Source organism: Hemiscyllium ocellatum, chromosome 5 (genome assembly GCF_020745735.1).
Source record: "Hemiscyllium ocellatum isolate sHemOce1 chromosome 5, sHemOce1.pat.X.cur, whole genome shotgun sequence".
NCBI lineage: Eukaryota > Metazoa > Chordata > Chondrichthyes > Orectolobiformes > Hemiscylliidae > Hemiscyllium > Hemiscyllium ocellatum.
In genome coordinates, this window is record NC_083405.1 from 126,191,486 (window position 1) to 126,218,346 (window position 26,861).

The 26,861-nt window shown below is 45.7% G+C and overlaps 1 protein-coding gene across 1 annotated transcript in view; it reads left to right on the forward strand.

Annotated features, from left to right (window-relative positions):
- The window catches only part of scn5lab (sodium channel, voltage gated, type V-like, alpha b), a 367,399-nt gene that overhangs the window by 231,368 nt on the left and 109,170 nt on the right, over nt 1-26,861 (forward strand). Inside the window, exon 17 of the mRNA XM_060825166.1 lies at nt 8,775-9,227. Within this exon, the coding sequence (XP_060681149.1) occupies nt 8,775-9,227 (453 nt within the window). The remainder of the gene's footprint in view (nt 1-8,774; nt 9,228-26,861) is intronic.

Genomic DNA, 26,861 nt, shown 5'->3' on the forward strand with positions numbered 1-26,861 from the left:
GTCTCTAACATGCTCACCATCTCTCTCTCACACTCACATTGTCTCTCACACACACATTCTCTCTCTCACCCTCACATCTTCTCTCACACACTCACATTGTCTCTCTCACACTCATATTCTCTCTCACACTCACATTGTCTCTCTCACACTCACTTTCTCTCTCACCCTCACATCCTCTCTTACGCACTCACATTGTCTCTCTCACACTCACATTGTCTCTTTCACAATCACATTCTCTCTCACACACTCACATTGTCTCTCTCACCCTCACATCCTCTCTCACACACTCACATTGTCTCTCACACACTCACATCCTCTCACACACACTCACATTGTCTCTCTCAAACTCACATTCTCTCTCACACACTCACATTGTCTCTCTCACACTCATATTGTCTCTCTCACACTCACATTGTCTCTCTCACACTCACATTCTCTCTCTCTCTCACCCTCACATCCTCTCACACACTCACATTCTCTCTCAAACACTCATATTGTCTCTCTCACACTCACATTCTCCCTCACACACTCACATTGTCTCTCTCACATTCACATTGTCTCTCACATGCTCACCATCTCTCTCTCACACTCACATTGTCTCTCACACGCTCACCATCTCTCTCACACCCACATTCTCTCTCTCACCCTCACATCCTCTCACACACTCACATTGTCTCTCTCACATTCACATTGTCTCTCACACGCTCACCATCTCTCTCTCACACTCACATTGTCTCTCACACGCTCACCATCTCTCTCACACCCACATTCTCTCTCTCACCCTCACATCCTCTCACACACTCACATTGTCTCTCTCACACTCACATCCTGTCACTCTCACACTCACAATTTCTCTCACACTCACAATTTCTCTCACACACTCACATTCTTGCTCACACTTACATTGTCTCTCACACTCAAATTCTCTCTCACACACTCAAATTCTCTCTCACACACTCACATTCTCCCTCACACACTCACTTTATCTCTCTCATACTCACATCCTGTCACTCTCACACTCACAATCTCTCTCTCCCACTCACATTCTCTCTCACACTCACAATCTCTCACACACTCACATTGTGTCTGTCACACTCACTTCGTCTCTCTCACACTTACATCCTGTCACTGTCACGCTCACAATCTCTCTCATACACTCACATTGTCTCTGTCACACTCACATTGTCTCTCTCACACTCACATTGTCTCTCTCACACTCACATCTTGTCACTCTCACACTCACAATTTCTCTCACACACTCACATTCTCTCTCACACACTCACACTCTCTCACACACATTCTCTCTCACAGACTCACATTCTTTCACACAAACACACAGTGTCTCTCTCACACTCACACTCACCCTATTGCATACACATATTCTCTCTCTCACACACATGCACAATCTGTCTGCTAACACTCCCATTCTGTCTGTTTGACCCTCACATTCTCTCTCACACTCACATTCTGTTTCTCCCATACACTCAATGGATGGCAGGACACTAGGAATCTCAGAGGAACTCAGAGATCTTTGGTGCTTGTCCACAGATACCTGAAGAACCAATTTATAGGGTGGTCATGAAGTCATCCAGGACTCGTGTCTGTTTCAGTCAAGACACAGATTATAAGATAAGAAGATTATATTGGAACTGTTTAGAACTGTTGGTGAGACCACAGTTCTGGTCAGCACACCATAGCAAGGATGTGATTGTACTGGAGGGGATGCAGAGGAGATTCACCAGGATGTTTCCTGGGATGGAAAATTTCAGCAATGAAGAGAGACGGGATAAGCTCAGGTTACTTTCTTTGGAGCAGCGTAGGTGGAGAGGGGGTCTGATTGTAAAGGACATGGGCAAGTTGAATAGAAAGCAACAGTTCCCCTTAATTGAAGGGTCAAAGACAAGGAGACATAATATTAAAGTGAAAGGCAGGAGGTTTAGAAGGGATTTGAAAAGAAACATTTGACACCCAGTGGGAGGTAGCGGTCTGGCACTGCCCGGGAGGGTAGTTGAGGTGGAAACCTCACAACCTTTAAAATGTACTTGGATGAGCACTTGAGGTATCATAACATTCAAGGCTATAGGCCTAATGTGGGAGAGTGTAGACAGGTCAACACAGACTCAATGGGACGAAGGACCTCTTCTGTACTGTACGATTCCACGAGGCAAATGTACAATTCTTTCAGGCATGGGTGACTTCTAGATTCTTGCACAGATCGTGATAGTTGATCCACCATCATCATTTTGAAAAGCATAGCATGCTTGTGGGGCCCTATAAACTCTTGAACAAACAGAACGAATCTGCAGTCTTCAGGGTCACAGAGTTCAGGTGTTAGGTTCTTAAACCATTGACTGCGATTCCTCCAAATACTGACCCAGTTTATTCTTATTATTCACACATGGAGTGTGGGTGTGACTGGCTGGGCCAGCACTTCTCATCTGTCCATTCAGAAGTGGTGGTGAGCTCGTTATTGTACCACGGCAGTCCGTGATTCTGGATAAACCCACAGTGCTGTCAGCGAGAGAATTCCTGCCTCACCAAATACACCGCCTGGTATCTTTCTCTGTACATTGAAGCTGGAAGTGGTTTAATTCACTCACAACCCCAGAGACCCGGGTTCAATTCCCACCTCAGGCAACTGTCTGTGTGGAGTTTGCACATTCTCCCCGTGTCTGCGTGGGTTTCCTCCGGGTGCTCCGGTTTCCTCCCACAGTCCAAAGATGTGCGGGTCAGGTGAATTGGCCATGCTAAATTGCCTGTAGTGTTAGGTGAAGGGGTAAATGTAGGGGGAATGGGTCTGGGTGGGTTGCTCTTCAGAGGGTCGGTTTGGACTTGTTGGGCCGTAGGGCCTGTTTCCACACTGTAGGGAATCTAATCTTATCTAATAAAGCACATTCTTCTCACAAATCCTCCAAATTTTCTAAAAATACACGATTTAATTACTCTGACTGTCTTATGCCAACATCAGTAATGCCTTGGGCGAATTATATTAATATAAAATCAATTAAAAGCTGAACAAATCTCTGGTCACTCACCTAAGCTCACCCACACCTATAGAGAGCAATGGATTTCCATGGCTACTAATTGATAACACAAAAAGGACATTTAATATTTCCTTTTCATTGTCGACTTCAAATGAGCTGCTTTTGTAAAAATGTCAGGTTCTGTTCTTCTTCATTGTCAGATGAAAATCTTGAAAGATTAAGGAAGGTCAGACAGTTGCAAATTCACGTGGAATACAACTAACATGCCAAGTACTCACCGAAGCTGCAGCTGTCTTGTGTTGCCTTGTGCATGTGCTGGCTCTCAGATTCACACCTTGGCCAACAGCACTCAGTCAGGGGACATCCATTGCGATACGTTTGTGTTTAATCCCCCTCATGACCTCTGACTCCCCCCAGCTCTGGCAGACAGTCTTCTCAGCTTTATTAATATGGGCCAGAGAAGGGAGTCACTGTTGAACTTGGATAAGCCCTCAGCTGGAGTATTGTGTACAGGTATGGGCGTTGCATTATGGGAAAGATGTGAATGCGTTAGAGAGGGTGCAGAAACGATTTACCAGAATGGCTCCAGGAATAAGAAGCCGTCCATAGGTTGAAGAAGCTGGGGTGGTTCCCTTGGAGAGAAACTGAGAGGAGATTTGGTGGAGATTCTGAGCAGGCTCGATAGGTTAGGCAGGGAGAAGTACTTCCTGCATGTTCAAGGAGCAAAAATGAGAAGGCTTGATGGATAAAACTGCAGCCTCACAGCACCGGGGACCTGGGTTCGATTCCTGCCTCAGGCAACTGTCTGTTTGGAATTTGCACATTCTCCCCGTGTCTGCGTGGGTTTCCTCCGGGTGCTCCGGTTTCCTTCCACAGTCCAAAGATGTGCAGGTCAGGTGGATGGTCATGATAAATTACCCATACTGTTCGGGGATGTGTAGGTTAGGGGTAAATGAAAAGTAATAAGTGAGGGGAATGGGTCTGGCTGGGTTACTCTTCAGGGGGTTAGTGTGGACTTGTTGGGCCAAATGGTCTGTCTCCACACTGTGGGGGTTCTTCTATTCTATGTGAAAATAAACTTTTCCATTCCACTGGGGTCTGGAGTGCGCTGCCTGGAAATGTGGAGGCAGGTGCAATTGAGGCATTCAAGGGGCCATTAGATGGTTATTTGAGTAAAATGGCACACAGGGATATGGGGAAAAGGCAGGAGATTGGTACGTGGCAGGAGATTGGCATGAGGAAATGGAACTAGAGTAGGCACGATGGGCTGAATGGTCTCTTTCAGCTCCACAACAATATTGTGATGCTGTATTTGCATCTAGGCCTCCAGAGTATCTGCCCCCTTACAACTCCAGGCCCCCGAGCTTCCCCGGTTTCCATAGGATGGTCGCAGGTTTTCAGCTACATGGAGCCACGTCTCTGTAGACGCCCCACACCGAACCTCTCTGTCCTCCTCAACGATGTCCCTCAGAACTTACCACTCTGACCTGCTTTCTATTTTCACCTGCCAAAGTGGGGCTTGCGATCACCCCTTATGAGATACACCTGGAGGGTGAAAAGGCGCTACGTAAATGCAAGGGCTTTTCTTTCCATTCTGCCTTGGTTTTGCCATAAGTTAGCCAATCAGAATATTGCAAGTACTGCAGAGGCAGGAGTGAGGCAGTTGTGTCAGGCTGGTATTAATCCAGGTGCGTGTTGAGAGGTGGAGGGTCTGGACTGACCAAGACCACCCATCGGGCGTGTGGCACAGGAGGTTTTGGACCTTGCTTGGATGACCACCCATAAATGCCCAGTGTTGGCCAGTGCAGAGCACTCAGCCTTGATGGCAAGTGGTCAGTCAGGGGAATGAGCAGGGGCCAAAGGAAACTTCTGGAACAAGGCACATCGGTGTTTCAGGGAGAGGGCCAATGGGGGAGACATGTCTTTGATCTGGGGAGAGTGAGAGAAAAGGAGGTCAGGTGAGGGAACATACCACAGCGGCCATGGGCTTCCTCCTCTGAGCCAGATTTCTGAACCTGGGTTGGCAGGACTGAAGAGACACTGGATCGGTTAGGCCAATATTTAGGAGAATGAGGGTTGGAATCTCACAGAAACCTCTAAGTTCTACCAGGGCCAGACAGAGTAAAGACAAGAAGGATGTTCCTAATGACCAGGGAGTCCAGGACCAGGGGTAATGATATGGGGTAGGCCCGTTAGGACTGAACAGAGCTGAAGTTTCTTCACCCATTGGGCCTGAAGAAACAATTGAGGCTAAATGTGATGGCACAGAGAAGAGCACTAAGAGGATATTAAACTGTAGAAAGTGGTCAGTTTAACATCTCTCCTTTTGTTTTGCTGCATGTCTCAAGGTGTGTAAGTATCTCTGGTGCGTAGTAATTAAAGCTCCTGGCAGGAAAGAGGCTGGGGAAGGCCGGGCAGTGTGGGCATGCAACCAGTCCTCACCCAGCCTTCCCACCTGCTCCATTGACTGAGCTTGGACCATGAGTTTCTTTACTCAGCGGGTTGTGAGTTCATGGAATGCCCTGCCAGTAGCAGTGGTGGACTCTCCCTCTTTATGGTCATTTAAGCGGGCATTGGATAAGCATATGGAGGTTATTGGGCTAGTGTAGGTTAGGTAGGCTTTGGTCGGCGCAACATCGAGGGCCGAAGGGCCTGTACTGCACTATATTTTTCTATGTTCTATGTTCTATGTATGTATGAGGGGATATAAGTGTCAACTTGGCCTCCCTGTTCAGACAGACAAAGAGTAATATCTCAAGGAGGGTGAAGTTTGCATTCTGGAAATCTAAGGTCAGAGCAGGCCAAGGGACTTTTGTCTTTTGTCACCCATACCTGCTTTGTAATGTATTTAAGCAAACCATTTCTATCAGCGTCATAGAGTCAGTCGACACTGAAACAGGCCACTTGATTCAATCAGTCCCTGCCGAACATAATCCCAGACAAAACCAGTCCCACCTGCCTGCACTTGGCACATATCCCTCCAAACATTTCTTATTCATATAATTATCCAAAGGTCTTTTAAACATTGTCACTGTACCCACATCCAACACTCCCTCTGGATATTCATCCCACACACGAACCACATTCTGTGTAAAAAGATTCCCCTCATGTCCTTTTTAAAATCTTTCCCCTCACACCTTAAAAATATGCCCTCCCTGGCCTTGAAATCTCCAGCCCTCAGGAAAAGACACCTGCCATTCACCTTAACGATACCCCTCACGATTATATAAACCCCAACAAGGTCACACCTCAACCTCCTATGCTCCAGTGAAACATGTCCCAGTCTCAGAACAATCCAGAGGACTCTTAACCCAGCACCAACTTGAGACTGATCGTTCCCACCCCTTCTCCACCCCCCAGGACTCCCACCCTCAGCTTGAAGTAAAGAATCACCAACATCAACACCCCTCAGGTGGGGTCTCTTGTTTGTTGCACCTCAATATCTTAAGCAGGAATTCATCAATTTTCGAACCGACAGGTTCAGGGATGTTAGGACACACATCTGGAGTAAGTGGGACATTAATCCAGGCTTCCTGGCTCAGAGATAGGGATACTACAACTGCATCCCAAGACTGTCAGCTGTTACCAAACAGTTCTGTGTGAGAATCCTTTCCCTTGGTGTTTTTTAATCACTTCCCTTGTTCCTACCAGAAGTGTTTTTACCAGGAGCTGACTGATCAACATCTTGAAGATGCTTCTTGTCGTTGATTTTCCTCTCGGCCCACAAGCTGCAACCAATTCCCTCCCCCCTCCCCCCACCACATCAATCAATGAGAATTCCAAGCAGAATAACAGATGGGGGTGGGGGGGGAGACAGGTAGCTGAAGGCAAACACTTGATAAAGCACTGACTGAAGAGCAAACAGACGATAGAGGGTGATGGAAGGTGCACACTGTATGTTGGGTTAAGGCACGGTCAGCCATGTCCAGTCAGCGATTACAAGAAACCGTGTGCAATGAACTGATGAATGTTTTACTCTTGATATCATTACACTGACTGTCAGTGCAGAGACTAAAGCTTTAACGGGGAGTAATTGGAGCTTTCCCAAGATAATTAGGAAGGAGTCATTCCATCTTCATTCAGTCATCTATAACATACAGCCCACAACCCGGCTTATTGTACCATCCTGTTGGTTTTTAATTAGAGTCATCATTCCATGGATTAAGTGCTCTTCTTGTCAGCAAGCTCAAATCTACTCTTTACTATTCCTGATGAAGGGCTTTTGCCCAAAACATCGATTTTCCTGCCCCTCGGATGCTGCCTGACCTGCTGTGCTTTTCCAGCACCACTCTAACCTAAACTCTGGTTTCCAGCATCTGCAGTCCTCACTTTTGCCTGATGGGAGGGAAGGACAAGCACATAGCTCTAAATGAAAGATGAGATAACAAGGATGCAAATTGATATAGATAGGTTAAGTGACTGAGTGAATTCAGACAGAGGTCCACGTGGGAAAATATGGAGTTACTCACTTTGTCAAGAAGATTCAAAAAACAGATCATTGGTTAAACAGTGAAAGACTGCAGAACTCCAGGAGACAAAGGGATCTAAATGTCGTAGCCATATGAATGATTAAGAAGCTCATAGAACACTAACTTTTATTACAAGAGAAATTGAATATAAAAATAAAGATGGTATGTTTCAGTTATACTTGACATTATTGACATCACATCTGTGTGCACTTTTAGTCTCCTTATTCAAGGAATGAGGTAAATACATCAGAGATGATTTTTGAGGAGATTATCTCGAACACAGGGATTGGAAGGATGTGTGTCTGGGTGGGACCCTCTTCAGAGGGTCAGTGTGGAGTTGATGGGCTGAATGGCCTGCTTCCACACTGTCAGGATTCTATGAAACCAAGAGAGACCAGAAGAACGATGAAAGTGTGAAAGGTATCCACAGGATATAGCCAAGCTGAATAGAACAGTGCTTTAAAGGCCGGCTGGATAAACACATGAAAGAAAGTAGAGTTATAGAGGTCCTTCAGCCCACTGTGTCCTGACTGGTCATCAAGTTACTATCACCCCATTTTCCAGCAGTTGGCCTATAGCCTTGCATGCTACGATTTTCAAGTGTTCATCTAAATACTTCATAAATGTTCTCACCTCTACCAACACTTGGACACAGTGAGTTCCAGACACTTACCAGCCTCTAGATGAAAAGAATTTTCCTCAAATCCCATCTAAACATTGCTCCTTACCTTTGTATTGATCCCCCTACTAAAGGGAAAGACTTCATCCTGTCTAGTGTACTATGCCCCTCAGAACTTTATACACTTCAATCAGGTCCCTCCCCCTTCCCTCCTCTGCTCTGAGGTAAACAGCCCCAAGGCTGTCCAGTCTCTCCTCAGAGCCAACTCACTCCATCCCAGGCAACATCTGGTGAACCTCCTCTGCACCCCCTCTAGTGCAATCACATCCTTCCTATAGAATATAATGTAACATCATAAACAGAAGGATATTCAGACAGAGGGAAGTGAAGGAGGATTGGGCGGAGGTTTGTGTGGGGCATAAACTCCAGCATGGACCAGTTGGGCCAAAAGGTCACACACTGTACTATCAATTTGATGTAATAGAGGCATACAGGTCCACAGTACAGAAAAAAGGCTGTTCAGCCCGTCAAGTCAATGCTGGTGAAAAACAAGCACCTACTGCCATTTTCCCAGCACTAGGCCAACAGCCTTGTTTGCCTTGACATCACAAGTGTAAGCTCTGCAGAAAGTCTCCAGCTGCAAACTGCTGGTATAATTTGAGAATAAGAGAAGATGCCAATAACTTTCGCTCGTTTTTCCAGGTACTCAATCTTTTCCTTGCCTTGCTCCTGAGCTCCTTCAGTGCAGACAACCTCAGCTCTCCGGACGAGGACGGGGAGATGAACAATCTCCAGATTGCCTTGGCCCGCATCCATCGCGGCATCAGGTACCTAAAGAGGGCCATCGGCGAATCCTTCCAGAGCTTCTGCAAGGGGGCTGAGCCCTCAGTGGAGGGGAAGGCCATGATGGAGCTCCCAACCTACGTCTTCAATCACACGGGCACCGAGAAAGGGAAAGAGTCGGAGTACAAGGACGGGAATGGGACAGCCAGTGGTATTGGGAATAACAGCACGGCCATGGGCAGGATGAACGAATCCATGGCCAATGACTTCAAAATGGCCGACGGCGTGCCCATAGCAGTAATTGAACCGGAGTTAGAGTTTGTCGAAGAGGAGGAACAAAGTACCTTCACGGAAGTGGCAGTCAACGAGGAGGTAAGAACATGGTCCTTTCTTGACTGGGGCTCTTCGATTTCTTGAGGTGGGAGAAAGAAGGGGACTTTGGGTTCTGGGTTTCGGAAGCTCATACCTTCACCTCCCGTCCGGCTCCATGGAAGATTAATTAGTAGAGGTTAATTAATTTGACTCTTCAGCAGCTCCTGCCATCTGGTGACAGGACCACAAAGACACTGTCGATGAACAGTTTCTAGTCCCCGGTGTTTTCTCATTGCATTTGGAGTTGCAGGGGTCAGACTAACAATCCAGAGGAAAACCAAAAGAACTGCAGATGCTGTAAATCAGAAACAAAGACGGAGGTTGCTGGAAACACTCAGCTGATCTGGCAGCATCTGTGAAGTAAAATCAGGGTTAACGTTTCCGGTCTAGAGACCCTTCCCCAGCTGATTTATTGTCCGTTCCTAAATGGCCAGGGGGCAGTTAAGACTCAACCAAATTGCTGTGAGTCTGGAGTCACAAGTAGGCCAGACCGGGTAAGGACAGCAGATTTCCTTCCCTAAAAGATGCCGGATGGGTGTTTTTTTTTTAATCCCATCTGACAGTCACCACTTATCTTGCTCTTAATTATAAACTGAAATTCAACTTGGGCAATCTGGGATTTGGATTTACGTCTCCGGCCTGAGGCTCTGGAGTGACATTACCGTCGATGTTTAAAGGGAAAGGGGTAAGTGCCTGAAGGGAAAAGGGCTACAGGACCAACGTGAGGCAGTGAGACGAGCTGAGTAGCTCTTGTAGAGGGCTGGCACAGATGTGATGGGTCAAATGACCTCTGCCTGTGCTGAGGTAAAAGCAATGACTGCAGACGCTGGAAACCAGAGTCTAGATACTGCTCCTCAGATGTTGCCTGAACTGCTGTGCTTTTCCAGCACCACTCTAATCTAGACTCTGCCTGTGCTGAAGCCATTCCAGGCGAAAGTGAGGACTGCAGATGCTGGACATTAGAGTCGAGAGTGTGGTGCTTGGCCTGATGACGTCTTCCTTGCTTCCTACACCTTCCTGCTTTCCTCTATCCCCTTCAGTCCCATTTATCCGACGGTCCCACAGCCGGCCTGAACATCCACAGGCCAGGAGATTAGTCTCCCAGTCGGCTGCTCAATCTGAGACTCACAGCAAGTTGACCTGAAACTGACAGGCAGCCGATTGACTGGGGAACAATGAGATGGCAAAACACTGCCATTGTACTGAGGGCAGGTACTCGCCACCAGGCAAATATTTGCACAGCTCCCCGGCCCTTGCTGGGGTCGGCAGCTGGGTTCTGACAATGAAAGCACCACAATAGCGGAGACACTATAAACGGCTGCGACATAGCCTTGTATATTGTGTGCAGGTCATATACTCAAATATTTGTTTGAGTGGAGATTAGTTTTTAAAGGGAGATTATTGTCAATTGACAGACTATTGGAAGGGTAATTGAATTTGTTAGTAATTAGGAACAGCCGCACTGTTATGACTGAGTTATTCATCATTTCTCTCGCTCCCAGCTGACTGTGTCTTCGGTTGAATGCAAAGACTAGTGATTCAGGGACGTCCTCCCTGTGTATAGGTAAGGGTTTGGCTCCACTCCAGGAAATTTGCATTCTTAGAGACAACTGGCACGACTCCAAAGCAAACGTGAACAAGCGAGGGGGCAGGTCTGTGCCAGTCAGAATGGGAAGTGGATTCAGCCTGTTTGCTTATTTTGAAAACACACCCTAACTAGCCAGCCACAGGAGCTAAGCAGCCACTTCCCTGGGTTCACTACCTATCAGGGAAGGTCTCCCACCCCAGGCCCTGGTTCTGGACCAGGCCGACTGACCTCTGCCGAAGTTTTGCTATCCCTCACGGTTACATTAGGAAGAGAATCAAAAGGTATGGGGAAAAGGCAAGAAAATGGAGGTGAGGATAATCAGATCAGACATGATATCATTGAATGGTAGAGCAGATAGGATGGGCTGAATGGCCTACTTCTACTCTCAAATTCTTAACATTTGGGTCCATATCTATTTGTCATAGAGCTGAAAATGTGTTGCTGAAAAAGCGCAGCAGGTCAGGCAGCATCCAAGGAACAGGAGATTCGACGTTTCGGGCATAAGCCCTTCATCAGAAGGGCTTTTCCAGCAACACATTTTCAGCTCTGATCTCCAGCATCTGCAGTCCTCACTTTCTCCTCCTATTTGTCATAGAGTCAAACAGCACTGAAACAGACCCTTCGGTCCAATCAGTCCATGCTGACCGTAATCCCAAACTAAACTAGTCCCACCTGTCTGCACTTGGCCCATATCCCTCCAAACATTTCTTACACATGTACTTACCTTAATGTCTTTTAAATGTAACTGTGCCAGTATCCGCTGGAAGTTCATTCCATTTATGCACCACTCTCTGTGAAAAAAAAGTTGCCCCTCATGTCTTTTTTAAGGATTGACTGACAGGGGGCGCCTGATCAACTCGTGTGTTGTTCAGGGTAACACCGACAGTGTGGGGTTGGATTTGCCCCTCTTGCCTGTTGTCACTCTGGGTATAACTCCTCTCTCTGCTCTGCCATGAGCCATCAGGCAGTGATTTGCTCATAATTGAAGATGTTCTCTGGAGAAGAAGCTGAGGAGATTTAATAAAGGCATTTAAGGGTTTGAAGCGTTCAGAGATTTTAAATTATTCTTGAGATGTGGGCTTTAGTGATTGGTCCAGCATTTATTGCCCGTCTCTAGTTGCCCCTTGAGAAGGTAGTGGTGAGCTGCCTTCTTGAACGCTGCAGTCCATGTGCTGTGGGTTGACCCGCATTGAGATTAGGGAGGGAATTCCAGGACCTTGATCCAGTGACAGCGAAAGAACAGCGATATTTTTCCAAGTCAGGATGGTGCAGGCTTGGAGGGGGACTTGGAGGTCATGGTGTTCACATGTATCTGCTGCCCTTGTCATTCTAGATGGAACTAGACGTCATAGCTCGAGGGTACCACTCTGATCAACAGGTTCAGAGACTGGGACAGAATGCCTCAATGCAGTACTAAAGGGAGTGCTGCACTGCCAGAGGTTCTTGGGAGTGGAGGGGGGGGGGGGTTGGTAGTTTAGTGTGTAGTGGTCCCATCTGCCCTTTCCAATGGGTATCCCAGTTCCCATGGGACTATTTTGAGAAGGAAGAGGGCAGGGCTCTCTCATCTCATGAGGTGACCAGAGTTTATCTCTTAATCAACATTACTGACTCTGAGAATGGTGATGTTACTTGTGGGAGTTTGCTGTGCACACAGTGGTCACCACACTTCCCACTAAATTAGTGACGACATTTCAATCGCTGCTTTGTTCACTGTAAGGTGCTTTGGGCCATGCTGAGGGGGTGAAATAAATAAACATTAAATAATAAAACCATAAATAACAACTACATAAATGCAACATTTTCTTTCCCTTTAAACTCAGGTAGAATGAGCTGCCAGTGCGTCTAACCTGGAAACATTAACCTCCTGATTGTAATTTTTACATGATGCCAGTTTCTAGTTCATAGAAGTCACTGAGGTGTACTGCACGGACACAGACCCTTCAGTTCAACCTTTCCATGATATCCTAAATTAATCCAGTCCCATTTGCCAGCTTTTGGCCCATATCCCTCTAAACCTTTCCTATTCATATATCCATCCAGATGCCTTTTAAATGTAATTGTACCACTTCCTCTGGCAGCTCATTCCATACACGCACCACCTTCTGTATGAAAAAGTTGCCACTTCAGTCCCCTTTAACGTTTTCCCTCTCACCTTAAACCTATGCCTTCTAGTTTTAGAGTCCCCTGTCCTATGGAAAAGACCTTGGCTATTCACCCTATCCATGCCCCACATGATTTTATAAACCTCTATAAGGTCACCCCTCAGCCTCCGACACTCCAGGGAAAACAGCCCCAGCCTGTTCAGCCTCTCCCTGTAACTCAAATCCTCCAACCCTGGCAACATCCTTGTAAATCTTTTCTGAACCCTTTCAAGTTTCACAACATCTTTGAAATAAAGCTGCCAGGCCACACTACGTTAGACACTAATTCAGGTTAAAACAACACCCAGGGTCAAAAAACGAATTCAAGTTTGCAATGACTTTATAGTCATCAGCTCCCAATATCTGGACGGGCCTTTATTTTATATCTCCTCCAAAAGACAGCAATCCAACAGTGCAGCAATACTGCATTGGAGCATGAGTCCTCCAATCCAGGAGTGGGGCTTGAACCCTGAAGATTCAGAGGTGTAACAGAATGACAGTCACCACTGAAGCCCAAAGATACAAAATCAAGGACTGCCTCCCTATTTCGTTGACTCATTTCAATGTTTCTGCCCCCTTGCATTCTGCTTCTTAACACTGGGACCAAAGGGGCAACTTTTTCACACAGAGGGTGGTGTGTGTATGGAATGAGCTGCCAGAGGAAGTGGTGGAGGCTGGTACAATTACAACATTTAAAAGGCATCTGGATGGGTATATGAATAGGAAGGGGTTAGAGTGATATTGTCCAAATGCTGGCAAATGGGACTAGATTAGGTTAGGATACCAGGTCAGCATGCACAAGTTGGGCTGAAGGGTCTGTTTCTGTGCTATACAGCTCCATGACTCTTTAACAAAATAAAATAGGCCAGGGAAATATTGGAGTCCCAGGTAATTGAAAAGTCAAGTTAAATCGATTTTAAAAAACGCTCTTTTACATGACTCACTTTATCGTGAACAGCCAGAGAAATGGTTGCACTGAACAGTGGGAGAAAAACAAATCATTTTCCATGGAGGAGAAGCTGGTTGATGCAGCCATTTACCAGCTGCGTGCTCCTGTTAAACTGTGCTTGTTCTCATTCATGTCAAGTGGCACAGATGAAAGCATCTGTCACGCCTTCACTAACACACCTGCTGTGCATTGTGAGGCTATGCAAGTCAACTCAACCCTGGACAATGCTGTCTCTCAGACACCACTTCCTGAACTCCCCAGCGGCTCTTTGTTACAAACTCTTGTAACCTTACAGCAGAGCCGGAGGCCACTCAGCCCTTCTGTGCCTGATAAAAACAATGACTGCAGATGCTGGAAACCGGATTCTGGATCAGTGGTGCTGGAAAATGCACAGCAGTTCAGGCAGCATCCGAGGAGCAGTAAAATCGACGTTTCGGGCAAACGCCCTTCATCAGGAATACAGGCTGAGAGCCTGAAGGGTGGAGAGATAAGCTAGGGGAGGGTGGGGGTGGGGAGAAAGAAGCATAGAGTATAAGAGGTGAGTGGGGGAGGGGATGAAGGTGATAAGTCAGGGAAGAGGGTGAAGTGGATAGGTGAAAAAGGAGATAGGCAGGTAGGACAAGTCATGGGGACAGTGCTGAGCTGGAAGTTTGGAACTAGGGTGAGGTGGGGGAAGGAGAAATGAGGAAACTGTTGAAGTCCACATTGATGCCCTGGGGTTGAAGTATTCCAAGGAGGAAGATGAGGCGTTCTTCCTCCAGGCGTCTGGTGATGAGGGAGCGGCGGTGAAGGAGGCCCAGGACCTCCATGTCCTCGGCAGAGTGGGAGGGGGAGTTGAAATGTTGGGCCACGAGGCAGTGTGTTTGATTGGTGTGGGTGTCCCAGAGATGTTCCCTAAAGCGCTCTGCTAGGAGGTGCCCAGTCTCCCCAATGTAGAGGAGACCGCATTGGGAGCAACGGATACAATAAATGATATTAGTGGATGTGCAGGTAAAAATTTGATGGATGTGGAAGGCTCCTTTAGGGCCTTGGATAGAGGTGAGGGAGGAGGTGTGGGCACAGGTTTTACAGCTCCTGCGGTGGCAGGGGAAGGTGCCAGGGTGGGAGGGTGCGTTGTATGGGGGCGTGGACCTGACCAGGTAGTCACGGAGGGAATGGTCTTTGCGGAAGGCGGAAAGGGGTGGGGAGGGAAATTTATCCCTGGTGGTAGTGGGGTCCATTTGGAGGTGGCAGAAATGTCGGCGGATGATTTGGTTTATGTGAAGGTTTATAGGGTGGAAGGTGTGCACCAGGAGCAATCTGTCCTTGTTACAGTTGGAGGGGTGGGGTCTGAGGGCGGAGGTGCGGGATTTGGATGAGATGTGTTGGAGGGCATCTTTAACCACGTGAGAAGGGAAATTGCGGTCTCTAAAGAAGGAGGCCATCTAGTGTGTTCTGTGGTGGAACTGGTCCTCCTGGGAGCAGATACAGTGGAGGTGGAGGAATTGGGAATACGGGATGGCATTTTTGCAGGAGGTAGGGTGGGAAGAGGTGTAATCCAGGTAGCTGTGGGAGTCGGTGGGTTTGTAAAAAATGTCAGTGTCAAGTCGGTCGTCATTAATGGAGATGGAGAAATCCAGGAAGGGGAGGGAGGTGTCATTCCTGAAGAAAGGCTCATGCCCGAAAGTCGATTCTCCTGCTCCTTGGATGCTGCCTGACGTGCTGCGCTTTTCCAGCAACACATTTTCAGCTCTGATCTCCAGCATCTGCAGTCCTCACTTTCTCCATTTATTCATATCCTGTGCATACCTGCCACATGTTGGAGTTTTCCAAAACTCTTAATACACTACATCCAAGTGTTTTCTCATATCTGTTATGCCTGAGAAAATGACTGTCAAGTTGAATAGCTTCCCTGTTTCTGAATCCTACCATTATTTTCTAAGTTTGCTGTTCTTGCATCCTTAATTAAAAATTCTAACATTTTCCAAACTTCTGACAGCAAGTTACCAGGATTACAGCTTCTGGTTTCCTCACTCATTCTTGCTTCAACAGTGAAATTCCTTTTGGCCAGGATTATTCCAGAGTCTACAGAATTGTCAGGGATGATCACCTTTAACTCTACAGCCACATCTCTCAGCACTCTAGGTGCAGTTCCCCGTTTTCACGAGTCCCAAGGCCCCTACTGTGGAGACAAACATAACATATTTTGTCTAATTTCTCTCTGCCAAGTATTTATCCCCCATGATAAAATCTCCTGCCTCTGCCTGTAATCATGTATCTTTGCTAATTCTACTTTTCTATAGTAATTTTCCAGTTCATTTTTATATTCATCACTACTTGACTCTCATAATTTATTTCCCTTTTCTTCATCTGTTTCTTGACCTTCATTTGCAGAATTTTAAAATTCTCCACAATCCTCACGCTTACCATTTTACTTTGCAACTTTAGTCTTTTCCTTTGGTCTAATACAATCCTGGATTTTTCTTTTGTCAGCCACACTGGATACTTTCATTGCTTCTGTGCACTAAAGGAATGCATTTTTCATTGTAAACTACATACTAATTCTTTAAGAGAATAGTTGCTCAGGCTAGGAACAAATTAAATCAAAACAGAAAATGAAGAGAATATGATCCTCTGAAAATGATGAGGCTCTGTTTGTAATTATACTGATATTTTAATGCTTTTTTTTGCTGCATTGTTCAGTTGTCTACTTTTTAGGGTTAACCTGTCTCTATCAATTAATTATTCTATTAGTTGCTAAAGAAAATGGTGATGAGGAAAATAGGCAGCTTGACTAAACATAGAGGTCAAAGCTGACTTGATGTCACCTCCACAGATACATACAACCAGAATTGGAGAACGTGTTACCTTGTTAATTGTTTTTGTCTTCGGTTGCCTGAAATAAGGCATGGCAGTGCAGAATACTCAGGACATCCAGTCTGATTCACAGTGGGATGAAATACACTCATCTCCAAACAGGAGGCCAGTGAAGCATCGTGTAGTGACCTTTAGCCCATGTGAGTGTGCTCGTGATTGCTTGATGCTGACCTGCTTTTCCCATCCCTTGATCCGAAGCCACTATTCCGTCCATCCAGTGAAGCGCACAAACAAGATTCCAGAGGATTACTATCGGGGAATTGACTTTGAAATGGCAATTTTTACAGCATCTCAAAGGACTGCCTCTCAACCCTATCCCGAGCATCACATTCAAAAGCCTCTCTAAGTCTGAAAATGGTACATTCACAGAAGCACCATCCCTCAGGTCAAGCTTGTTCATTCTCTCAGAAGATCCCGTGGTATTTTTTGATGATCACTATTTATTCCTCAACACTTAACATCATGAAAACAGCTGATCTGGTCAATATCAGAGAGCTGTCTGTGTGAGCTTGCTGTGCACAGAATGACATGTTGCATTTCCTGCTCGATAAGCTGTGCCTCTGCTTTCAATGTACTCCATTAGCTGTAAAGCACTGAAGAATATCTTCAATTGATGAGAGTCGCTATAAAAATGCAGATCTTTCATTGTCTGTTCCTTCCATTCCCATTATGCCCTCAGTAAAACAATCCTATGCATTGCGAATGCAAGAAAACAGGATTTGTTAAAATGCAACTGGCTTCTGACCTGGTAACAGGAATTTTTCCAGGAATCTCTCTGTGACTTGGCATCTTTGCTTTACATCTTTGATGCCAAAAAAAGTGAATGAACGGAGGAAATTAGGAAATGGCAATGATATTGAAATGGGCAATGGTGTGGGGAAGGGCACTGAGTTGTGATGTTTATTTTGAGGACATGATGGGCTGAATGGCCTCCTCCTGTTCCATAACACTTTTGTGATTCTGTATTGAACAAATTTCATGTGTCTATCTTCACTGTAAAAGACACAAGTTACAAAACCGAAACAGAGGGTAACTCCCTCTCTAGTTTTGGGAATGGTCCCAGCACACAGAGAGTGGTTCGTGTGGAATAAACTTCCTGAGGAAGTGATGGATGCAGATACATTCACAATGTTTAAAAGATATTTGGATAAGTACATGAGTAAGAAATGCTTGGAGGGAAGTCGGCCAGGATCAGGCAGGTGGGACTACATAGAACATAGAACATTACAGCACAGTACAGGCCCTTCGGCCCTCGATGTTGCGCCAACCTGTCGTACCAATCTGAAGCCCATCTAACCTACACTATTCCATGTACGTCCATATGTTTGTCCGATGACAACTTAAATGTATTTAAAGTTGGCGAATCTACTACCGTTGTAGGCAAAGCATTCCATGCCCTTACTACTCTCTGAGTAAAGAAACTACCTCTGACATCTGTCCTATATCTATCACCCCTCAATTTAAAGCTATGCCCCCTTGTGCTCGCCGTCACTATACTTGGAAAAAGGCTCTCCCTGTCCACCCTATCTAACTCTCTGATTATCTTATATGTCTGTATTAAGTCACCTCTCAACCTTCTTCTCTCCAACGAAAACAGCCTCAGGTCCCTCAGCCTTTCCTCATAAGACCTTCCCTCCATACCAGGCAACATCCTAGTAAATCTCCTCTGCACCCTTTCCAAAGCTCCCCCATCCTTCTTATAATGCGGTGACCAGAACTGTACACAATACTCCAAGTACAGCCGCAGAGTTTTGTACAGCTGTAGCATAACTTCATGGTTCTGGAACTCGATCCCTTTATTAATAAAAGCTGAAACACTGTATGCCTTAGAACATAGAACAATACAGCACAGAACAGGCCCTTCGGCCCATGATGTTGTGCCGAACATTTGTCCTAGCTTAAGCACCTATCCATGTACCTATCCAATTGCCGCTTAAAGGTCACCAATGATTCTGACTCTGCCACTCCCACAGGCAGCGCATTCCATGCCCCCACCACTCTCTGGGTAAAGAAGCCACCCCTGACATCCCCCCTATACCTTCCACCCTTCACCTTAAATTTATGTCCCCTTGTAACACTGTTGTACCCGGGGAAAAGTCTCTGATTGTCTACTCTATCTATTCCCCTGATCATCTTATAAACCTCTATCAAGTCACCCCTCATCCTTCGCTGTTCCAATGAGAAAAGGCCTAGCACTCAACCTATCCTCGTACGACCTATTCTCCATTCCATGCAACAGCCTGGTAAATCTCCTCTGCACCCTCTCCAAAGCTTCCACATCTTTCCTAAAGTGAGGCGACCAGAACTGCTCACAGTACTCCAAATGTGGCCTTACCAAGGTCCTGTACAGCTGCAACATCACCTCACAACTCTTGAATTCAATCTCTCTGCTAATGAACACTAACAACCCTTCTGAACAACCCTGTCAACCAGGGTGTCAACTTTCAAGGTTGAGTTTGGGATTATGGTTGGCATGGATTGGTTGGACCGAAGTGTCTGTTTCTGTGCTGTATGACTCAATGATTCAAGGAATGCAGGTGAGGGGAAACAAAGGAATTATTAGCCTGAAATCAGTCATTGGGGAATTGCTGGAATCTACTCTTGAGGAACTCTTACTGATGCACTTTGGCAAACTTCAGATAATTAGATCAAATTAATATGGTTTTACAAAAGAGAAAGGCTGCCTGACAAATGTTCTGTAGTTTTTCAAAGATGTAACCAGATGTGCAAAGAGATCCACGAGGTGTACTTAACAGGGAGTTTCAAAAGGCTTTAATAAGGTTCCACACAAAACATTAGGGGCTCATGGAGTTAATTATAATTAATTCATGGGATATCGCTGCCTTGGCAGCATTTATTGCTCATCCCTAATTGCCCAGAGGGCTGTTAATTATTAACCGTATTGCTGTGTGTCTGGAGTCAAGATTAGAGTGATGCTGGAAAAGCGCAGCAGGTTAGGCAGCATCTGAAGAGCAGGAAAATCAACATTTCAGGCAAAAGCCCTTCATCAGGAATTGGGCTTTTGCCCGAAACAATGATTTTCCTGCTCCTCGGATGCTGCCTGACCTGCTGTGCTTTTCCAGCACTACTCTAATCTTGACTCTGATCTCCAGCATCTGCTGTACTCACTTTCGCCTGTGTGTCTGGAGTCACGTGTAGGCTAGACCAGGTAAGGATGACAGATTTCCATCCCTGAAGGGCATTAGTGAACCAAATGGGCTTTTCCGACAATGGATTACATCGTTTTCTCACTCTTAAATTCTAGATTTTTATTGAATTCAAATTCCACCATCTGCTGTGGCGGGACTTGAACCCCAGTCCCCAGAACATTACCTGGGTGTCTAAATTAATAGTTCAGTTAACAATGCTACTAGGCTATTGCCTGCCCCTGAGGGCAAGGGTGACGTATGAGCATGGATAAAGGATTGATCAATGGATAAAAAGCAGGTTAATTGTGCACTTTCAAGTCAGAAGACTATAACTAGCTGAGCGTTGTAAGGACCAGTTCTGGGGCATGTTAGTAACGTAGGTGAAGAGGCAGAGAATAATGGATCTCCGTTTGTTGCTGATACAAGTCAAAGTGGATTTCCCACTGTGAGGAGGACACTGAGGCTGCAAAGGCACTGGTAAGAGAATGGGCAACAATCCCAGCTACCATCAGTTCTGAGGAAGGGTCACCCAACCTGAAACATTAACTCTGATTTCTGTCTTAGATGCTGCCAGACCTGCTGAGCTTTTCCAGCAACTTGTGTTTGCATTTCTGACTTACAGCATCCACAGTCCTTCCACTTTATGTTTCGGCAGATCGGGGGGAGTGTGAAGTTATTCCCTTTGATTAGAAGGATAGAAAAGCCAAATATTTTTAAGAGGATCGAAATTTGTAATTATTGATGTTCAGCGAGACTGAAATGTACCTGCACAAGGAACACAAAACGTTAGTATGAAGTAACAGCAAGGCATTGACAAGTAAATGACAGGTAGGTTTTTGCTGTAAGTGGATTGGAAGACAAGAATGAAGAAGTCTTGCTACAATCGTACAATCGTGAGACCACATCTAGAATAGTGTATGCAGTTTTGGTCTCCATATTTACAGAAAGGTTGGAAGTGATGCAGCAAAGATTAATTAGATCAGCCTCAGGTGATGATATCCTAATATGAAATGATGAGGAAATTGAATCTATGTTCTCTGGAGTTTAGGGGAGTGAGAGGTGATCTCACTGAAGATTATAAAGAGGCTTGGTGGTAGAAATTGAGGGATTGTTTCCACTGGCTGTGCACTCTGAACCATGAGGCATGGTCTCAGAATAAAGGTCAATCATTTAGGACTGAAACAGGGAGAATTTTCTTCACTCTAAGGAGTGAGAATCGTTACCTCAGAGGGTAGTGAGATATTTAAGGCTGTGTGAGGCATATATTCTCAGGAAACTAAAGGAGATGGGGAGAATGTCTGTAAGTGGAGTGGACTTGATTTGGTTCATTATTGCCACATGTACCTAGGTACAGTGAAAAGTTTTGTTTTGTGTGTGCAATTCAGGCAGATCATACCATACAAAGTGCATTGGAGTGATAGAGCAGAGCGAGGGATACAATCCTACAGCTGCAGAGAAGGTGCACAAAGAGTGAGATCAACATTAAAAATGAAATGTGAGAAATCTAACAACAGCGGGGAAGAAGCTGTTCTTGAATCTGTTGGATCGTATGTTTAGGCTGTTGTATCTTCTGTCTGACAGAAGAGGTTGGAAGAGATTCTAACTGAGGTGGGAGGGGTCTTTGATTCTCCTGCTGTTTATGTTCCTGTATTCTTAGTGGAGGGCATGACCATGATTGAAAAAGATATGAGAATGACAAAAGGATAGGCTAGATAAATGGGCAGATGGAGTTCAATGTAAGCAAGTGTGAGATTATCAATTTTGGATCAAACACTGATGAACCAGGGGTACTTTCTAGATGGTATAAATTTCAATACAGTGGATGTTCGAAGAATCTTGGGGGTTCAGTGCATCCATCTCTAAAATGTCACAAACAAATGCAGAAGCTAATCAAAAAAGCTAACAGATTACTGGTCTTTATGTCTGGAGGACTGAAGTACAAGGATGCAGAAGTTATGCTGCAACTGTACAAAATCCTGGTTGGCCCTCACACAGAGCACTGGGAACAGCTCTCGGTGCCTCACCTTAACAAGGGTACATTGCCCCTGGAGGGAGTGAAATGTATACAAGAATACCTGGACTTCAAGATTTGGAGATGCCGGTGTTGGACTGGGGTGTACAAAGTTAAAAATCACACAACACCAGATTATAGTCCAACAGGTTTAATTGGAAGCACACTAGCTTTCAGAGCGATGCTCCTTCATCCTACCACCTGATGAAGAAGCGTCGCTCTGAAAGCTAGTGCTAGTTGTGTGATTTTTAACTTTGGACTTCAAGGGTTAAGTTATGAGGAGAGATTATACAAATTAGGCCTGTTTTCTCTAGATTTTAAACGGTCTGATCGAAACCTTCAAGATACTAACAGGAAAAGTCTTGGAAGATAAAGATAAACTATTTCCACTGGCTGGGGATTCTACAAGATGGAGGTTGAGGGGGGACCTGATTGAGGTCTACAAAATCATGACAGGTGTAGACAGGGTGGATAGCAAGAAACTTTCTCCCAGAGTGGTGGACTCAATTACTAGGGGTCACAAGTTCAAGGTGAGAGGGGAAAAGTTTAAGGGAAATAATCATGGGAAGTTCTTGACGCAGAGGGTGGTGGGTGCCTGGAATGCATTGCCAGTGAGGTGGTAGAGGTGAGCATGATAACGTCATTTAAGATGTATTGAGACAGATACAAGAATGAACAGCGAGCAGAGGGAGACAGATCCTTAGAAAATAAACAGCAGCTTTAGATAGAAGATCTGGATTGGCGCAGATCTGGAGGGCCATAAGGCCTGTTCCTGTGCTGTAATTTTTTTTTTTGTTTTTTGTTCTTTAGAACCAGGGGCATAGTCTGAGAATTAGGGCCAAACCATTCAGGAGAGATGTTAGGAAGCACTTCTACATGTAAGTAGGCAAGATGGCTCAGTGGTCCGTACTGCTGCTCCACTGCTCTAGGGATCCTGGGTTCAATTCTACCCTCGGGCGACTGTCTGTGTTGAGCTTGCACATTCTTCCTCTATCGCCGTGGGTTTCCTCCCCACAATCCAAAGGTGTGCAAGTTTGGCAAATTGGCCAAGCTCAATTGCCCATTGTGTCCAAAGGTGTGCAGGCTAGATGGATTAGCCATGGGAAATGTGGGGTTTCAGGAATTGGATAGAGGTCTGGTTGGGATGTTTTTCAGAGGATCAGTGTGGGCCAAATAACCTGCTTCCATACAGTAGGGATTCAAAGGGTGGTAAATGTTTGGAACACCCTTCCACAAATAGCAGTACAGGATGGATCAGTTGTTAATTTTAAATCTGAGAGAGATCAATTTTTGTTAAGCAAAGGTGTTAAGGGATATGGGTCAAAAGCAGGTAAATGGAAATAGACCGCAGATCACCATAATGAAACACAATCTAAATCCAAGAATAGCAATTAGATACAACAATCTTGAATTTTGATAATGGCACTGACTGGAAAACAGAATTGAGGGAAATAGTTTGAATCTTTATGGGAGATAAGTGCTTGGCCTTTACAGATTATTCTTGTGCAAACACCTTAATCATAGAATGTCAGTCGTTTGTGAGAAAGTGAAATGAATACTGCCACATCTAAAAGGTTAGGCAAATGAGAAATGATGTTGTATCGCTCCAAGCGCAGCCAGCAGCTCCAGTGGAGAAATACCTTTCTTGCAAAGAGCAAAGTAACCTTTTGTGGAATCTCCCAAGTATTTCAAAGGGTCAGGAACCCAAGCATTCTGTAACAAGGGCGGAGGCTGAATGTGACTGAGGCTTCAGTGACGGAGCTGGGATCAAAAGTTTAAACAAAAAAAAACAAACAGAAAGCGCAGTATTTTTAGTAACATGGCCTCACGCACCAGTAAGTACTTGATGTCATGTTATTGAAGCCTTGGGAGGGGGGGGGGGGGGGCAACCGTAAAAGGGAAGTTTTGCTTCCTTTGATAGCCCTGTGAGGAACAAGCCCCTACTTTGGCTCAGTCCACGGGATTGCTTGGCAAAGACTGTGGTTGATAATGTGACTCATTATGCAGCGTGAAGGCTGCCACCCCGGCAACAATGAAAGCGACTGGACAAAACGAGGTGATAATGTGATGCCTTCCTGTCCCTGCCCTTTCCTTGACTCCGCATCAAATTCCCAATTAACTCCGTCGGCTTCCACAAAGCCAGGTCGTCACCACCCCTGCCTTTGGCCGTATTGATTTTCCAACCCTAGCTTTCCAGAATCTGAGCAATAGCTGTTCAAGGTGCAGCAAGCTGTTGGCACTTCCCCTGGCATTTACCCACCTCCTGGGAGTAAGGGGTTCCTCCAAAGAGTAATTAAGCAGGAGGTCCCACAGGGTGACAAGCCTCAGAGCATGCCCATGCCACCTGAAACCCAGGCTAAACCAGGAGGAAAAACACTACCTTGGCAGCTGTTTCCAAATGTATCCCCCAGCCAGCCCCATGCACCATGATCAACACACAAACATGCACTTTAGGGACAAGATGAGGCCATTCAGCCCCTTGAGCCTGCACGCAACATGCTATAAGGTCGAATTACTCCAATAACCTTCCAGCCCCTTGCTTACCTCTGGCTCCAGTTTCTCCCACAAGAGGAAACATCCTTTCCACATTTAGCCTGTCAGCGCAAGAATGTTTTAAGTCATCCCTCACTCTTTTCAACTCTGGTTGATACAAGCCAAGAATATCCCCACCTTTCCTCATACAACTATTCTAAGTATTAGTCTAGTCTAGTGGTGGTGAAGGGGACTTGAGGAGGTTGCAGATGGCTATGGAAAGGTTGAGAGAATGCGCAAAAATCTAACACATACAATCTCTACAGCGTGAAAGCAGGCCATTCGACCCATTGCATCTATACCAATCCTCTGAAGAGCATCCCACCAAGACCCACCCACCTTATCCCTATAACCTTGCCTTTCCCTTAGCATGGCCAATCCATCTAACCTGCACACCTTTGGGCTGTAGAAGGAGAACCACCCAGACACAGGGAGAATATGCAAACTCCACAAAGACTTTCACCAAGGGTGGAATCGAACCCAGGTCCCTGACACTGTGAGGCAGCGGTGCTAATCACTGAGGCACCATACAATCACAGAATCCCTACAGTGTAGATAGAGGCCATTCAGTCCATCGAGTCTGCACAAACCCTCCAAAGAGCATCCCAACACCCCCTACCTTAACTCCATGATGCAGCATTTACCATGGCTAACCCGCCTAGCCCGCACATCCCTGGACACCATGGGACAGTTTAACATTTGGAGTCTATTGTGGAAAAACATGAAGTTGTTCACTTTGTTAGAAAGAAAGAGAAAGCAACGTATTACTTTAATGGAGAACGACTGGCAGGGAGGTTTGATAGTGCCACTTGAGAGGCTTTCAACTAGTGTAAGAAGGTTGGAACCGGAGCATCAAGTATAGAGATTGGGGAATGGATCGAATCTAAGGCAAAGAAAGCTATGAAGAGCGGTCAGTGAAAGGTTGTGGAGCTCGGAAAAATTGGAGGCTTGCATTTGCTTCAATGCAAGAAGTATGGCAGGTAAGATGAATGAACTTGGAGGCTAGACTAACGCATGCAATTATGATGTTGATGCTATCACAGAGACATAGTTGAACAGGATTGGCAGCTTAACTTTCTGGGATATAGATGTTTTAGACGAGATGAAGGAGGAAGTGAAAGAGGTGGGGGAGTTGCATTGTTGCTTAGGGAGTATGTCACGGCTGTGTTGAGGGAGGATACCTTGGAGGGGTATTGCAGTGAGGCATTATGGGTAGAGCTCAGGAACAGGAAGGGTCCAATCACAGTGTTGGGATTGTACCACAGACCATCCAGCTGCCTGCGGGAGATGGAGAAAGAGATACGTAGTCAGATTCTGGAAAGATTTGGAAATAACAGGGTTGTTGTGGGTGATATTAACATCTCCCATACTGACTGGCACTCCCTTAGTGCTGGGGGTTTGGATGGGGGGCAATTGGTTCAGAGGGTTTTTTGAAACAGTACATGGTTAGGCCAACAAGGGAGGAGGGTCTGTACTGGATGTGGTATTGGGGAATGAGCCCAGCCAGGTGATCAATGTCTCAATGGGAGAGCTTTGGAAATAATGACCATAATTCCATAAGTTTTCAGATACTATTGGATAAGGACTAGAGTGGAACTCGGATGAAGGTGTTAAATTGGGGAAAGGCCAACTATAACCAAATTAGGCAAAAATTAGAGAGAACGTGGATTGAGAGTGGCTGTTTGTGGGTAAATCTACATCTGACATGTGGGAGTCTTTCAGACCAGTTAGTTAGAGTGCAGGACAGGCTTGTTCCTGTGAAAGTGAAAGGCCACAATGGCAGGATTCAGGAAGCTTAGAGCAAATTATCAGCTTAGTCTAAAAAAAGGAAGTATACCTGAGATCTAGGCAACTAAAAACAGGTCAACTCCTTGAAGAATATAGAGAAGGGAGGAAGGAGCACGAGCAGGGAGGTGGGAGGCCTAAAAGGGCCCATGAAATGTCCTTGGCCAGCAGGATTAATGAGAATCCCAAGGCATTTTAAACATATATCAGGAGCAAGAGGGAAGCTAAGGGAAGGGTAGGCCCATCCAAGGATAAAGGAGGAAGGTTACGTGTGGAGCCAGAGGAAATGGGTGAGATCCTTAATGAGTACTTTACATTGGTATTCCCCAAAGAGAGGGACATGAGGGATGTTGAGGTTAGGGAAAGGTGTGTGAAAACTCTCAGGCAGGTCAACATAATGGAGGAGGAAGTGTTGGGTGTCCTGAAGTGCATTGCGGTAGACAAGTCCCCAGGGCCAGATGGGATGTCTCCCAGGATATAGTGGGAGGCAAGGGAGGTAATAGCTGTGGCCTTAACCGATATCTTTGCATCCTCTTTGGCCTCAGGCGAGGTTCCAGAGGACTGGAGTATGGCCAACATTGTTCCTTTGTTTAAGAAGAGAAACAGAGATAAGCCAGGTCATT